Source organism: Podarcis filfolensis (assembly GCF_964270895.1).
Source record: "Podarcis filfolensis genome assembly, chromosome: 4".
NCBI classification, from domain to species: Eukaryota; Metazoa; Chordata; class Lepidosauria; order Squamata; family Lacertidae; genus Podarcis; species Podarcis filfolensis.
In genome coordinates this window covers 12,110,716-12,126,274 of record NC_139607.1, presented here as the reverse complement: position 1 = coordinate 12,126,274, position 15,559 = coordinate 12,110,716, and the positions used below count along the sequence as shown (strand labels likewise).

At 43.3% G+C, this 15,559-nt stretch overlaps 1 protein-coding gene across 2 annotated transcripts in view; it reads left to right on the top strand.

Moving 5' to 3' along the window:
- The window catches only part of GPC6 (glypican 6), a 792,386-nt gene that overhangs the window by 420,780 nt on the left and 356,047 nt on the right, over nucleotides 1-15,559 (top strand). For both annotated transcript variants that reach the window (XM_083610748.1, XM_083610747.1), the window contains exon 3: nucleotides 3,765-4,156. In XM_083610748.1, the coding sequence (XP_083466874.1) occupies nucleotides 3,765-4,156 (392 nt within the window). The remainder of the gene's footprint in view (nucleotides 1-3,764; nucleotides 4,157-15,559) is intronic.

The following is a 15,559-nucleotide window of genomic DNA, read 5'->3' as shown; positions in this document are numbered from 1 at the left end:
ATTCAGACAAAGAGAGTGTATATCGCTGGCAGGTGGAAGAGAAGAACTTTGCACTTGAACTTGCTTCCCCCATGCAAACTGTTCATCTTTTGGCCATCTCCACTTATTTGTGGTTCTATTATTATTATTGTTATTATTATTATTATTATTATTAATAATAATAATAATAATAATAATAATACCCCACCCATCTGCTGGGTTTCCCCAGCCACTCTGGGCGGCTTCCAACAAAATATTAAAAATACAATAAAACATCAAACATTAAACACTTCCATAAAGAGGGCTGCCTTCAGATGTCTTCTAAAAGTCAGATAGTTGTTTAGTTCCTTCACATCTGATGGGAGGGCGTTCCACAGGGCAGGCGCCACTACCAAAAAGGCCATCTGCCTGGTTCCCTGTAACATCACTTCTCGCAGTGAGGGAACTGCCAGAAGGCCCTCAGTACTAGACCTCAGTGTCCAGGCAGAATGATGGGGGTGGAGACACTCCTTCAGGTATACTGGGCCACAGCCGTTGAGGGCTTTAAAGGTCAGAACCAACACTTTGAATTGTGCTCAGAAACATACTGAGAGCCAATGTAGGTCTTTCAGGACCGGTGTTATATGGTCTCTCCCAGTCACCAGTCTAGCTGCCACATTCTGGATTAGTTGTAGTTTCCGAGTCACCTTCAAAGGTAGCCCCACATAGAGTAAGGTTACCAGTTTTTTTTCAATGAATCTGTGGAGACTTTTCAACTTCAATGGATTTTGTATGGGGACTGATATTTTAATCTGGGGACTGTCCCTGGAAAACGGGGGCATCTGGTAGCCTTAACATAGAGTGCATTGCAGTAGTCCAAGTGGGAGATAACTAGAGCATGCACCACTCTGGCGAGACAGTCTGCGGGCAGGTAGGGTCTCAGCCTGCGTACCAGGTGGAGCTGGTAGACAGCTGCCCTGGACACAGAATTGACCTGTGCCTCCATGGACAGCTGTGAGTCCAACATGTCTCCCAGGCTGTGGGCCTAGTCCTTTAATGGCTCAGTTACCCCATTCAGGACCAGGGAGTCCTCCACACCTGCCTGCTTTCGGCCCCCCCCCCCCGTACTTCTGAGCTTCACTGAAGAAAAATAAATTAAAATTGGGTCATGGTGGGAATCAGCTACTGCAGATGCATCAAGCACCTCCTACCATTCACTGACAAGTGCTTCCTGACCCACGTGCAGATTAGTCAAAAACACTGTGCTTGGAAATACAGATTTCCTTCAGAAATCCTGTTTCATCCTCAGCAAAGCTTGAGATTACTTCCTGCAACCTCTTCCATTAGGGAAGAGCGCTAAGGATTTTGGTTGGGGGAGAATCATGAGTCAACCATGTGAAGGGAACTACAATCAATAGCAAGTACCTTTCACTGGACAAGTGCCATTGCAAACAGCAGGGACAAGGGGTCTGACTTTATTTGGGACCGTAGTGCGGGGGCAATGGTTTGAAGCCCCTCCTCTTGCCACAGTACTGATCAATCTCCTCCTTCCACTGCCCACTTATCAAAAAGACATATAATATGTGCATGGAGCCACAAACTATTAAGAATCAAATAAATGTTCCATGGACAGGAATGGTAGGAGTGCTAAGTCACTGAAATGGAGGCAGAATGTCTTTCCATAGTCAATACGTGAGATGATGGGTACTCCAAATGTAGCAATGGGGTGCTCCAAGCACAGCAGCAGACAGAACAGTTCTTCCAGGATAATGAACTGTTTCCCAGATAATTCTTCACCAGCAAATTAATTGTCCCCAAAGGTACATCAGATGGCCATGGATCAGCAATCACTTAAAAGTGTAGTAAGCTTACAGTGTTCTGTTTTGCAACAAAGGGGATTTTCTTTGGTGTACACTTATCAAAAAGAACAGTTATGCACATCTGGCATCTAGTTTCCCCCTTATGCTGAACCCAACTATGACAGCCTCATCTGATTTTCTTCTCATTCTGAGCATGACCATGTGCTAAATTAGGCTCTGCTGTGATTGCATTCCTCTAAGCCACTCCCTCATCTCCCTCTACTCCCACAAGCAAGCCTCTAAAACAACACTTTATTTTAGACTTGTTGACTTAGGCACACCATTTGCTAAATAGCATTCTTCCCCTTATTTCATACTCAAAAGCAGAAACACTGCCAATTCAGTTTCTAAGTGACAAGAGCTGTATTGCTTAAACAATCCTTTAAATATAAATGGAACAGCTTTTGTAGCAGTTTTCCTTAAAAGCATATTTAACATTTAGGGCTATGGATTTTTTAAAAATGATATATTCTGCATCCTCATGAGGAATCTAATGTTCTCTTAATATTATTTCAAAGGAACTCTTCTCAATTGCAAATCTTCAGAGCAAAGCTGTATAATATTGACCACCCCACATGCATAGGCAACACAATTTTTTGGCACAAGATTCTTTCTTGACCAGTTATTTAAGCATGGAGATAGGCAGGGTTTTTTTTAGTTGACTGCTGCATGCCCAGAGTAGATGTGTCCAAGGAAGTGGGGTGCCCAGAGTTTGTGCAACTACCCCACATTTTCATACGCATTACACAACCACAAAGAGAGGCACAGAGTCCACAGCTGTCAAGGAGCTGTCAGGCAAGCGCAGGTGCTCTGCAGGGCAGGAAAGAAAGTGAGGCAAGAAATTCAATTAACCTTTCTTCACAGAAAATAACAACACAGCAGCGTCACTCATTAAGCATGAGATGTTGCTGAATCTGACCACTGGCCCCACCTACCCCTCTAGCCTCTCACTCTGTATCCCTACCAAGCAGACAGAGACTGCGACAAGCGGGTTGGTTCCTCCTCTGAGCCTGCCTGGCCCATTGTTCAGGATGCGGAGGATCCTTGAGTGGGGTGGCAGAGAAGGAGGAGAACCAGCAGGACTGGGACTGTCCAGCTGATAGGTAGCAGGGACCATCTCTGACTGCTCTCTACTGAGTCTGCACTGACATTGAGACTTAACCTCCAGCCCTGTCCTGGGAGGGCATCCTTCTTCTGACCCCCTACCCTTGATTGCTGAAGCCTCCTGCTTCAATCACCTCCCAGCTCGTCCCTTCTCCAGACTGCTCTCCAGTGTCCCACAACCATGATTCCGAGGTATAAGTTGTCTTCTGCGTCATCTTTGGTGGGCTCTAGGCCAGGCAGCACCCATCGTTCTTCCTCAGCCAGCCAGTCTCTGACAATAGCTGACTGGTGCAGATCAGTGGAAGAGTGCAGCCGAGTGCTGCAATGGGACAGAAGAGTGTGCTCTTTCTGCTCTACGGTGTATTGGTTAAGGAGTGAAGAAAGTACAATTTTAATATCCTACCTACACAGTAGTTGTCTGGGCAGGGAGGCTGAAACCTCTCCCTTCAGCTCAGTGCTATAATGTTACCTCAGTGCTCTACAACACATTCAGAAGGTGCCTAGTGAGCTTGGGGTCTGGTTCCGGCACCCCCCCCCCCCGCTTTAAAAGTTTAAAACAATATGAGCATAGCTGTCAACCTTCCCCTTTTGGGGGGAAATTCCCTTATTCCAGCGCCGTTTCCCGCTGCTATCCTGGATTGTTAGATATCCCGTAGACTGTCCCCAGGACAGGTGAGGCTGCTGATCCCTTATTTTCAAGGCTGCTAATCCCTTATTTTCAAATCTGAAAATTGACAGCTATGAATGTGACACACTGTCGTAATCCTGATTATCACTAATATTGTTTGCTTTCCTTCATACTATATATTTTTTTCCTTACGCTTATGCTTCTATTTTGTATAGAATTTTTCCGAGAACTTCTGGAGAATGCCGAAAGATCTTTAAATGATATGTTTGTACGGACATACGGCATGCTGTACATGCAGAATTCGGAAGTGTTCCAGGACCTCTTCATAGAACTGAAACGGTATTATACAGGAGGCAACGTGAACTTGGAGGAAATGTTGAATGACTTCTGGGCTCGGCTATTAGAGCGAATGTTCCAGCTCATAAACCCCCACTATCATTTCTCTGAGGACTACCTAGAATGTGTAAGCAAATACACAGACCAGCTTAAGCCTTTTGGAGATGTACCCAGGAAACTGAAGGTTCAAGTGACAAGAGCTTTCATCGCTGCAAGGACCTTTGTTCAGGGGCTGACCGTAGGCAGAGAAGTTGCTAACAGAGTATCTAAGGTAATCCAAATTATTTCTTTTCATTGCTGGTTCTTTCCTTTCAATGCTTCACTGGAGCCGTCATCTCCTGTTCCATGCTGTCCTTTATGGTGCGCAACTTTCAATCTATGCCACAATTATAGCTGAAAGGCAAGTTTGTTGACGTGTAACTGTGGGATGTTTTCTTCCTTGGACTAAGTCAAGATGATAGCTATACTGTTGAGATTTCCATTTAGAAAGGAACATATGTCAGTATTTACGTAGCACAAATCCCTTTATAGGGATGCCTGACCCACATTTCCCCCTCCTTCTGAGTCTCAGTCTCTGAGACCTGATTCCAGCATACAGAAGAAGTAACATGATGAGGAGCTCTGGAGTACAACTAATGGATTTCATGTTGGATGCTGCAGGTGGAAAGCTAGCCTGTAACGAATGTCTGTATGGGGTGGACAGATCTGTCAGTGTTGGTTTTTCTCTTTTCCTCATTTTATTTAAGTTCAGTCAAACTCTTTTCAGCATCAATTTGCATTTTTTAAAGAAAGTAACCTCCCCCATTCATACACACATTTCCAAGCACGTTTCTTCAAGCGTTTCCCTCCAGTACAATACATTTCTGTATGTTATTTTCACCAATATCCACATTTTTCTGTGCTCTTTTCCCAATGCACACATTCTGCACATGTGTTTTGGCTGGAGAACTGCATCACTAAATGTAGAGAAGTGTAAATTTATAAGGACAGCTTCATTTGGTTCCGGGATTGATTTACAGAGTGCAAATTAGGTAGGTGCGAATGGAACAAATTTCTTCCACATCACCAGAAGTTGTAGGATCTAAGGGCAGACTAGGTATCAAATGAGATATTTTTGTCATTAGGATCTCCCAAGTTTGTTCTTTTTTCTCAGATGAGAGCAAGCTTCTCTTCTCTTCTCATTTGTTTTAAACCTCTTTCCAGTATATAAATCCAAACCATATGCTTGTCAGCTAAAGCGGAAACAAAACATGTAAATGCATGACATCAGTATCCCAAAAGAAGGATTGTTTGATCAAAGGTTATGTCCCAAGCAGAGCAGTGGAACCTGAGGACTGATGATGGACAAAACCATGATTGTCATTTTTATATATGTTGATCTTTGCAAAGCCATTAGTTCTGACTCATGACTTTGGATGGTGCTGTTAAGAGGTTCTGACTAAACATCAGGAAGAATTTTGTGATGGTAAGATCTGTTTGATAGGGAATGGACTCCCTCAGGAGGTTGTGAACTTTCCTTCACTGGAGGTTTTTAAGCAGAGGTTGGATGGCCATCTGTCATGGAGACTTTAGTTGAGATTCCTGCATCTCAGGGGATTGGAATAGATGGCCCTTGGGGTCCCTTCCAACAATTAGCTCAGATAATGCTGATAATGCCAAGGTTGATGGTTTGATCACAGTATGGGACAGCTGCATATTCCTACGTTGGACTAGATGATCCTCAGAGTCCCTTCCAACTCTACAATTCTATGATTCTGTGAAATAATTTAAATGTATATTATCCATTCAGAGCACTGAAGACCCAATCCGAACTGTTTGTCCTTACTATTGTGAATCGTTGCATTGATATTCCCCCATGCTTTCTTTTCCAAGGCTTCCCCCACATTCTAGTCTAAAACGAGAGTGTGAAAACGGCAATCTGATTAAATAATTTACATTCATATCACAGAATGTAGTTGAGTAGGTAAAGAGTAGACGGCTCAAATCCAGAATATAAAAATAAGTCATCTGTCACATTCCCCCGCCCACTCCGTATTGCAGATCTTTGTAATCTACTGGGAGGTGTTCTGGTGCAAAAAGGAATGATGTGGATGACTTAGAGTCTTCATGATTAATGAAATATTCAGCAAAGAATTTGTTCGCCTTCTCTGTAACAGTGTGCATGCTTTTCGTCAGTGTCTCTCTTGTACTTCAAAACTTGCAGCAGCCCACAGCTTTGACATATCTTTAATATAGATAACTGAGTGCTTGCAGTTGTTTCAGGAATTGCTCTATATTGGCGATGAAGTTAATTTCCACTGTGTTGTCAAACTTCAAGAGACTGGTCTTCATTTAGATGAAATTATAAGGAGGACAAAGAAGTGTCGCTTTTCACTGGATCGCCAATTTTGCAGCAATATCACAACCCATGGGTGCCAGTAGGATATAGCTCCTACTTTGAGGGCTTTGGATCAGGAAAGCATGGGCTTAAATTCCAGCTCACATGTGAAATACCTTGGTCAAGATACTAACACTCCACATGGTTGCTGTGCTGTTATCTGGACTGATCAAATGTATCTTGCTTTGAGTACCTTAAAGCAAAGGTATGAAACAAACATGACCCCCCCCCCAAAAAAAAATAACTCACCCCAATGCTGTTATTTGAAATGACTTTCTCCCAGGTTAGCAAAATCTCTGCTACATTTTTCTGACACAGCTTGCCAGGATATATCTGAGCCCTGATTTAGCTGGGATGAGCAAGTTACGCCAGGGGAGATCAACTGAGCCAGGAATCCTCCAGCTGAGCTGGAGATCTCCTGCATTGTGAGTTGTTCATCCAGCTGGATCTTTCCATAGGATTACGTCCTTAGATCTGTCTAAGAAAAACAATAAACCACACCCAGAATTTGATGTGGGGAGGATATATTGCATATTTTTATTGCCATATGCCATTGTTTTCCCTGACCTACTATTGACTTCTTTGTTATGAAGTTATAACTTCCTCTTTAGGATAGTTACATGGGAGGTGCCAGCCAGATCACATAACAAGCGAGATGTCATTATGTAAGATACATAGCCAACCTGCTATGTGTCAGCACTGATGGCAAACAAAATAGCATTGCTCTTACTTTCAATACTGAAAACATTTGATCACTTTCAGCAGGACACTCCAAAATTGCTACTGTTTGGGCACTTCTCCGCCTTGTTGAATAGATTCTTGAGAACTGTTAACAGAAAATGAACATCTAGGTCAGTCTTCTGAAATCTGGTATCTTTCAGATGTGCTATGTTGGCTGGCACTGAAGGGACTTGTAGTTCAAAATTTTGGGTAGCACTAGGATTGGGAAAAACCCCTCCCCTTTTGTAGCGCGCAGCATTGCAGCCAGGCATCTGGGCCCTTGTGGTGATCTGCCTCGGGGGCAAGGGATTGATGTCCCCTTGCGCCGACCCCAGCCGCATCACGCCTGCCCAGCCAATTATGGGATTTATAGGGGAGATGCTTTCATTCACTCTATGAAAATCCATTTTTACAAGCAGTCTGTGGATGTCAGACACTGTGCCCCTTCTACGAGGAATTATACCCTCCCTCAAAGCAATATTTTAAAGCTAATATATTAACAGTTGACCATGCTACAATTAGAAGTGTTTCTGCTACCATCACAACTGACTGGTATATGGATTGGCAAGTCAACATCTGCAGAATCTTCATGTTCAATATATGAATTCAGGCAAAAGGAGACAGAGAAAATAAAAACTCCCTTCCAGTGCTGCAAAAATAGCATGCCTTTTCCAATATCTCCATGTTGGAAAAGTATAGCATATGAGACAACTCTAAGCTGCATCCAACATACATCGGAGCCCCTCAAATTCTCCCATAAAAGATAATTATTATGGTCATGCAAATATCTGGAGCATTTGACCCTGTAGCTAATATCTTGTTATTCCTGCAAAGGAACTTAACAATTAAATTAGCATCTAATCTTTTTAATGGTTATTTGAAAACTTTTCTGAACACCTGGTGTCAATTATGCCACTGCCTTATTTTTGAGACTGACTAAATCAGTTTTGATCACTGGCTTTCATTAAATTATACAGATAGCTGGTTTCTTGCCACAAACACAGTGCTTTATGGGAAGAGCGGAGCGAATGCAGTAATAGAATTAGAAGGTAAAGGCAAGGTTTAGCAGTGAAAAATGTGCCCTGCTAATTGCCAGTGATCACTTCGAGTTGCCGCCTGCCAGCCTGCTGCTTTTTAAAGACACCAAATCAATATTCTCACAAACTCAGTTTTCATGGTTTATAAATAAGCATTCACCCTCTTTTCTGTGAGGGGGAGAGAAAGCTAAAAATAAAGGTCAATATCAAGTGTCACACTGATTCGGAATATAATTACTCGGAAGGGGGGAACAAATATGACATGCTGATAAAGCAGGTAATTAGGAGCCAAAACAAATAGTATATTAATGCTGGAAAATGCAATTTGAAGACATTGATAGAGTGTTATGTGAACCGGGTGGAAAAGGAGTTATTGCACAGAAGAGGCAAAATGCTGCTTCTGCTAGGCCAAAGCATATGAAAGAATACCAAGTGAAGATTGCCTCTTTTCCCAGGAGGTGAGGGTGTAGGTTGGAGCCATTTATCATGCGCAGAATTTGTTGATTTGCTTAAGCATGGATGGGTGCAGATGCACACATGTGTAATGCTGTACCATATGTATCATTTAAAGCAGAGGTGGGGATCCTGCAGCCCTTCAGATTTTGTGGGATTGTAGCTCCCATTATCCCTGACTGTTGGACATGCTGGCTAGGGTACATGGAACTTGGAGACCAACAACTTGTTGTTGTTGTTGTTGTTTAGTCGTGTCCGACTCTTCGTGACCCCATGGACCAGAGCACGCCAGGCACTCCTGTCTTCCACTGCCTCCCGCAGTTTGGTCAAACTCATGCTGGTAGCTTCCCACCATCTCGTCCTCTGTCGTCCCCTTCTCCTTGTGCCCTCCATCTTTCCCAACATCAGGGTCTTTTCCAGGGAGTCTTCTCTTCTCATGAGGTTGCCAAAGTATTGGAGTCTCAGCTTCAGGATCTGTCCTTGCAGTAAACACTCAGGGCTGATTTCCTTAAGAATGGATAGGTTTGATCTTCTTGCAGTCCATGGGACTCTCAAGAGTCTCCTCCAGCATCATAATTCAAAAGCATCAATTCTTTTGCAATCAGACTTCTTTATGGTCCAGCTCTCACTTCCATCCATCACTACTGGGAAACCCATAGATTTAACTATACAGACCTTTGTTGGCAAGGCGATGTCTCTTCTTTTTTAGATGCTGTCTAGGTTTGTCATTGCTTTCTCCCAAGAAGCAGGCGTCTTTTAATTTCATGGCTGCTGTCACCATCTGCAGTGATCATGGAGCCCAAGAAACTAAAATCTCTCACTGTCTCCATTTCTTCCCCTTCTATTTGCCAGGAGGTGATGGGCCCAGTGGCCATGATCTTCGTTTTTTTGATGTTGAGCTTCAGACCATATTTTGCGCTCTCCTCTTTCACCCTCATTAAAAGGTTCTTTAATTCCTCCTCACTTTCTGCCATGAAGGTTGTGTCATCTGCATATCTGAGGTTGTTGATATTTCTTCCGGCAATCTTAATTCCGGCCTGGGATTCATCCAGCCCAGCCTTTCACATGATGAATTCTGCATATAAGTTAAATAAGCAGGGAGACAATATACAGCCTTGTCGTACTCCTTTCCCAATTTTGAACCAGCAACTTAGGGAGGGCAAATGTTAGCCCACCCCTGTTCTAAGAAGTAGGAGGTCAGGCAAGGTGAAATCTGAAGCCTGTGACCAGACTCCGTTTCTTCAATTTAGTAATTCAGCAGTGGGATGTGAAGTATAGGTGGGTTCTCACAAGGCAAGACACAGCGATAACAGCAAGAACCTTTACTGAACTACATAACTGGGAAACAGAGTCAAAGCTACTGCTTATATACATTCCTGAAAGCCTGGACCACTCCCACTCCCACCCTGATTGGCTATCTAAACTTTCAAGCTGCGAATCGTGACTCAGAGTTCAAGGGCCTATGGCAGAGGCCCAAATTCTGAAATGTTCTGTGATTGGACATCATGTATTGAATCAGAACACAGGAGCTCAGAATCCTTAGTCCAGACTCAAGCTCAGGCAAACACAGACCACTGAATACATAACACCGAATGCTAAACAGGAGGAAGGGGCTTCTAACCACCTTAAAAGGGGACTTTATTTCTCAGAAGGAACACTCCTTTTAATGGCTATGTGAAGCTATCAAATTTCGCTTTTATTGACCTTTTGCCTAACACACCACCTAAAATTAATTTCCACCTTTTCCCCTGTAAGGCCTGCCTTGTTTGTTTTGATTCCTATTTTCCTCCAGTTAAGAACTTTGTGAGTCCCACCTAATGAGGCAGACAGACCTAGTAACGGCCAGTTTGTTCTTGTGTTTTAAGAGATAGGGGAATCAGCCACTGTTGTGCAGGCTGATTCCAATACCAGCACAGCACCTCAAGAGCCTCATTTGAATGTTTGCTACCCACTCCACATCAAGACTTTGATCAGATGTAGATGCCATGCTTCCAACATCAGCCAGTTTTATTCTCTGCCTCTGCCTCAGCCATTCCATTTTCGTCTAACCTGATGAAGAGTTCTGGACATCTCAGAAGTTTGTGCACTGTTTCGTGACATTTTGCAGCTCGATAAAATTATTTGGAATGTTTCCTGTACACTGTTGTAGGAGTTCAGTCTCTGTCCTGGGCTAGGTATTGTATCATCTCATATAAGACAGTATCCATTCAGTCGCTTTCTTTAATGGGTATCTTCCGTACAGGGGTGGAGGAAGGGGTGTGTGGTGGGGGCAGGCTGCCCTAGGTGTCACCACTGAGGGGGTAACAAAATGCCAGGCGGCACTCACTGTTGGAGCCTCCGTACGATCGAGCTGTAATGACTCCGGCAGTGATTAACAACCTAAGCCTTTGAATGAGACTTCAGGCACGCTCTCCATTGCGCAGAGTACTCAGACAGCAGCAGAAGGAGCCAGAAATATGTGCTACGTTGCTACTTTATTTCTAACTACGCAAGACAGAAAAGAATATGCATCTGCTCTCTGTGAGAGACAGAAAACAATAGGACACAGAAACAGGAAACCAGTAACTTCAAATCCGTCTCCTGTCTCCTGTGAGACAGTCTAGAATGTCAACAGAGTCTTGTGACTCCAAGAACTGCACAGAAACCTAACACTCACCACAGGGCCTGCAGCGTACCCAAGCCACGCATCTCTCCTGGGAGTGACGTGGTGGCTTGGGCGCCCGCAGGCTCCACGCTGCCCTAAGCAGTCCACCTGCCGCATCCCCCTCAGCTGTAGGGCGGCTGAGTGGGTTGAGGTAGGCAGACTCTTCGGAGGCCCCACGGAGCATCCTGCCCCTGCTTGGCTGGCCCCGCCCCTGGGCGCAGGACACGTGCGCTGCCCCAGGCACCTGATCAGCTTGCTCCGCTGCTGCTTCTATATTTCTTAACTTCTTTTCTCCTGACATGTTAGGACAATTCACATGCAGCACAGAAGAGTGGCAACCTTCTCCAGCTATTGCTGTGCAAAATACTATCTCTTTTTTCTTTTCTTTTCTTTTTTTTTTTTGCAAAATACTATCTCACCATGTCTTCCGTCCCCCTCAACACACTGTTCCTTAACAAAGAATGGTTTGATGGGCTTTTCCTTGCACAGGCCATTTCCCATCCTTTCTAGGGTTCTGTTTAGCATTTGGACCACCTCGCATTTGTAATATGCATCTTCACAGTCACGGTAAGGGAAAGGTTAAGCAGATTGCTACTCAGAAGAAACTTCAGAGCTTTCTGCCAGTATTGCTGAGAGGTAAGTGTCAGAGGCCAGACTTCCAAAGGATTCCCAAAAAGCTAACTTGTATCACCACAAGGGCTTACAGAATGACAGTAACAAAAGCCAAGGGGGTGGGGGGAGGTTTGCAACGAATTCTCTGGTGAGGAAATTTGATAAACGTGCCACCAATGAGCTGGAGCTCATCTGATCCCCACCACTGACTCTTCTGCTGACACTGCCAGAATTGAACATAGCGTAGTTCTTCTGTGATTAATCTTACAGCAGCTTTAGAATTTTTGCTGTTTTAGCATGCCGAAGTAAGGAGGGGTAACGTGGAGAAATGCAGAGGAATCAAGCGGAGGATGGAAAGGGAGATAAAGAAGCCGGAAGGTTAAACAGCACTCTGAGATGTAAATCATTCTGCGACATGCTGACTTTTTAGAACTACTGGAGTCACTGATTATCTGTAAGATGTTTTAACAGACTGCCAACAGGAACAGTGTTTTCAAACCGTGGTTTGATAAGGCCTACTTATTTCATTTCTTATGCAGATCTGAAGTAAAAAGAGCAATGGATTCCGCCCATCAAGTCTGCATGCAGTGTATTATTCAAAAAGATATCTGATTTGGGCAAAATGAATGATATTTGAACTGGTTGTCTTTTGAAGCAGTTCCTTTAAGGAGATTCACCATTGCCTAATCCAGAGGTACCAAGGATTTTTTTAAAAAATGGCTGGGAGTACACAGGCTGTCATGGCCACACAAAAAATACCTATTTCACATAATAAAAACCAGCTATGCTCAGAAACCCTATCCCTCAAAACAAAAACAAAAAAACCCCACAACCAAATAACAAGAACCTGACCCCCAGAGTAAACCTCCATTTAAAAAATATCAAATCCTTGTAATGGGCAAAGGGCCTTGGTGGAGGCTAAGGGGAAAATACCCACAAGACCAGTTTCCCTCTGCAAGGAAAGACCTTTCTCTCCCTAGAGAATTAAGTCTGCTCTTTTGGCTCTGTGATGCTCTCTCAAAGACCATATGATTGTATGATCCATTTCTGTGAACTCCCTGTGAAACCTTATCAGTAACAAATGCAACCAAAGTTCCCATGAACTCTTTATGATGCTATTTCTGACACCAGAGTTATAAATCACTTGGGTCCAACCTGTCTAACAGCATAGTCCTACCTAACCGTGTTTATTCAGAAGTATAAATTTAATGGGACATAGTCCCTAGAAAGTGGGTTGAGACGCACAAGCCTAAGAGACCTCCAACTTAAATTTCTCAGAAACCTCCTCAGATTGATCAGTTAGCAATGCCCCTCCTGCCCTGCTCCTCTGCTTCCTGAGAGGTTTTCCAAACTTCAAATGAAAACATTTTTGGGGAACAGTTTGATTTGTTAAAGTATGGTCTTTCTTTTACTTAATGGATTAAAACCCATAATTTAAAGCATTGGAGTAGTGTGGGTTGCCAGCACCCCACATGGAGGGAAACAGACAGAGTATGCATGAGTATTAAACTGCCTAACACCCAAAAGATGGCAACCACAGAGAAGAAAAAAAGAGTCATTCCGTTGTTTGGAGAGGTCACTTCCTGGTTCACATGGAGAAGTTGCTTTCAGCAGAGCCCAGTAACGGAAGTCTGTAGCTGTATTGAAGCAGCACTGGGTGTTGAATTTTTTTTGTCCCTAACGATTTTGCACCCGGGGCAACTGCCCCTGTGGCCCCCCCCATGCTACCAAACAGATTTGAAGACGATTTTAATAGTAAGCTGTTTACACATCTGACACATACATGATTTGACTGGAATGCCTCCATTTACTGGAATGTGCATTCCAGTGTAAAACAGAAGAAGAGAAGAAGAGTTTGGATTTGATATCCCGCTTTATCACTACCCGAAGGAGTCTCAAAGCGGCTAACATTCTCCTTTCCCTTCCTCCCCCACAACAAACACTCTGTGAGGTGAGTGAGGCTGAGAGACTTCAAAGAAGTGTGAGTAGCCCAAGGTCACCCAGCAGCTGCATGTGGAGGAGCGGGGAAGCGAACCCGGTTCACCAGATTACGAGTACTACACCACACTAGCGTTTTCATAACCCAAACACCTTTGGGTGTTTTCATAACCCTTAGTCTGGATTGAATTACTTCTCAATCCATTTTCACAAGGAATAGCCTTTTGCATTTCCTGCATCTATAATTCAGATGTAAAACCTATATTGACTAGAATGCCTACTTATTTGATAAATGATTCATTTTCTCTTCTATTTGATTTTAGCTGGACATTTATAGAACTACTCAATAGTCTAGTCACCCTGAATCTAGATGAGGAAGGCCAGAAAAGTGGCCATTTATAAATAGATGGGATAATATATTATCCACATCTCTCTTCAAAATGTCATTTGTTGTAAGGTACTGGTATATGGTTAAGAATTACATATGTCAGTGGCTTTTAAATGGTTTTCCAGGAAAATTGTTTCCCTGAAAAACTTAACAGGAGTTCTCCAAGAATATTCGTCATGGTAGTCAACTTCCTTTGCAGCATGCAATATTAGAAGACTTTGAGTGCAAACTAAGTTTGGTCAGTCATGACACAAGATTTGCCCAAGCCCTGCACAAACAAAGAGTGTTTCTTAAGATGAATTCCAGAGCACTCTGCAACATCCTGTGGTTTGGGATCAATATGGAAATTAAGACGATTGAACTCCATTGTTCTAACCATACAAGGCTGTGTGATTAGCCACTTCTCTGCTTTGGTGTCAAGTTGACTTGCACATTGTTTGATGTGCATTTCAAATGGGCAGTTAAGAGTTTGGGAAGACATCTAGAAGCATCGAGGAGATGTAGGACTGTCCCACTTGATATTTGGAGAAGTGGAAGATGCATAACAGCAAACCATCCAAGTGTCCGTATTTTCCAGGGACATTCCTGGATTTACAGAAGTTACCCCGCTTTCTGATTTGATCCCGGAATGTCTGTATTTTCATTAGGGTGTCCCCATTTTCATCAGAGAAATGTTGGAGGGTGTGGAATTATGTGACTATACAACCTTTATAAGACATCTGAAGGCACGCCAGTCTTAGGGAAGTTTTTTTTAAAAAAAAAAAGTTTAATGTTTTATTATGTTTCTATATATGTTGGAAGCTTCTCAGAGTACCTGGGGCAACCCGGTCAGAGGGATGTGGTATTGATAATGATAATGATAATTGTTGCTCTGATTTGCACCCTCTTTTGATGATTTTGCCTCTCTAGGATGTGTCAAACTCTGAAAATGTCCATTGGTTGCCCGGATGGAGTTATGCAATCCCCAAGCTATGGAGATAAGTAACTACACAACCTTTAGAAGGCAACTGTATAGGGAAGATTTACATGCTTAATGTTTTTTATATATGTTGGAGGGAAACCCAGTCAGATGGGCGGGGGTATAAATAATAACATTATTACTATGGAATAGGACGTCCCTATTTTCATTGGAGAAATGTCTGGAGGGTATATAACAGTGCAATAAGGAGCTTGTTTAAGCATTTGACTGAGGTACGTGAAAGAAAAATCAAGGCACGCTGTCATCTTGTCATACCTTCTAGAGATCTTAAAATAACCTTCAAGGAAGAAAACTTCCCTGTGCATCAAGAGGCGGGGAATGGACGCTATGAGGAGGTGTTTAGAAAGCTGCCGCTATCCCATCCGTCATGCGTGACATGTACTTCGCTAGGAGAGATAAGCACTTACAGGTCTTTCATCATCTCTCCTTCCACCTTCCCTCCTCTCTATCTCTCTCTCTCCCCCCCCCCACTCTTTTCTCATTCCTTTTTCAGAGTATGAGACAGAGAAGCTCAACCACAGGGTTA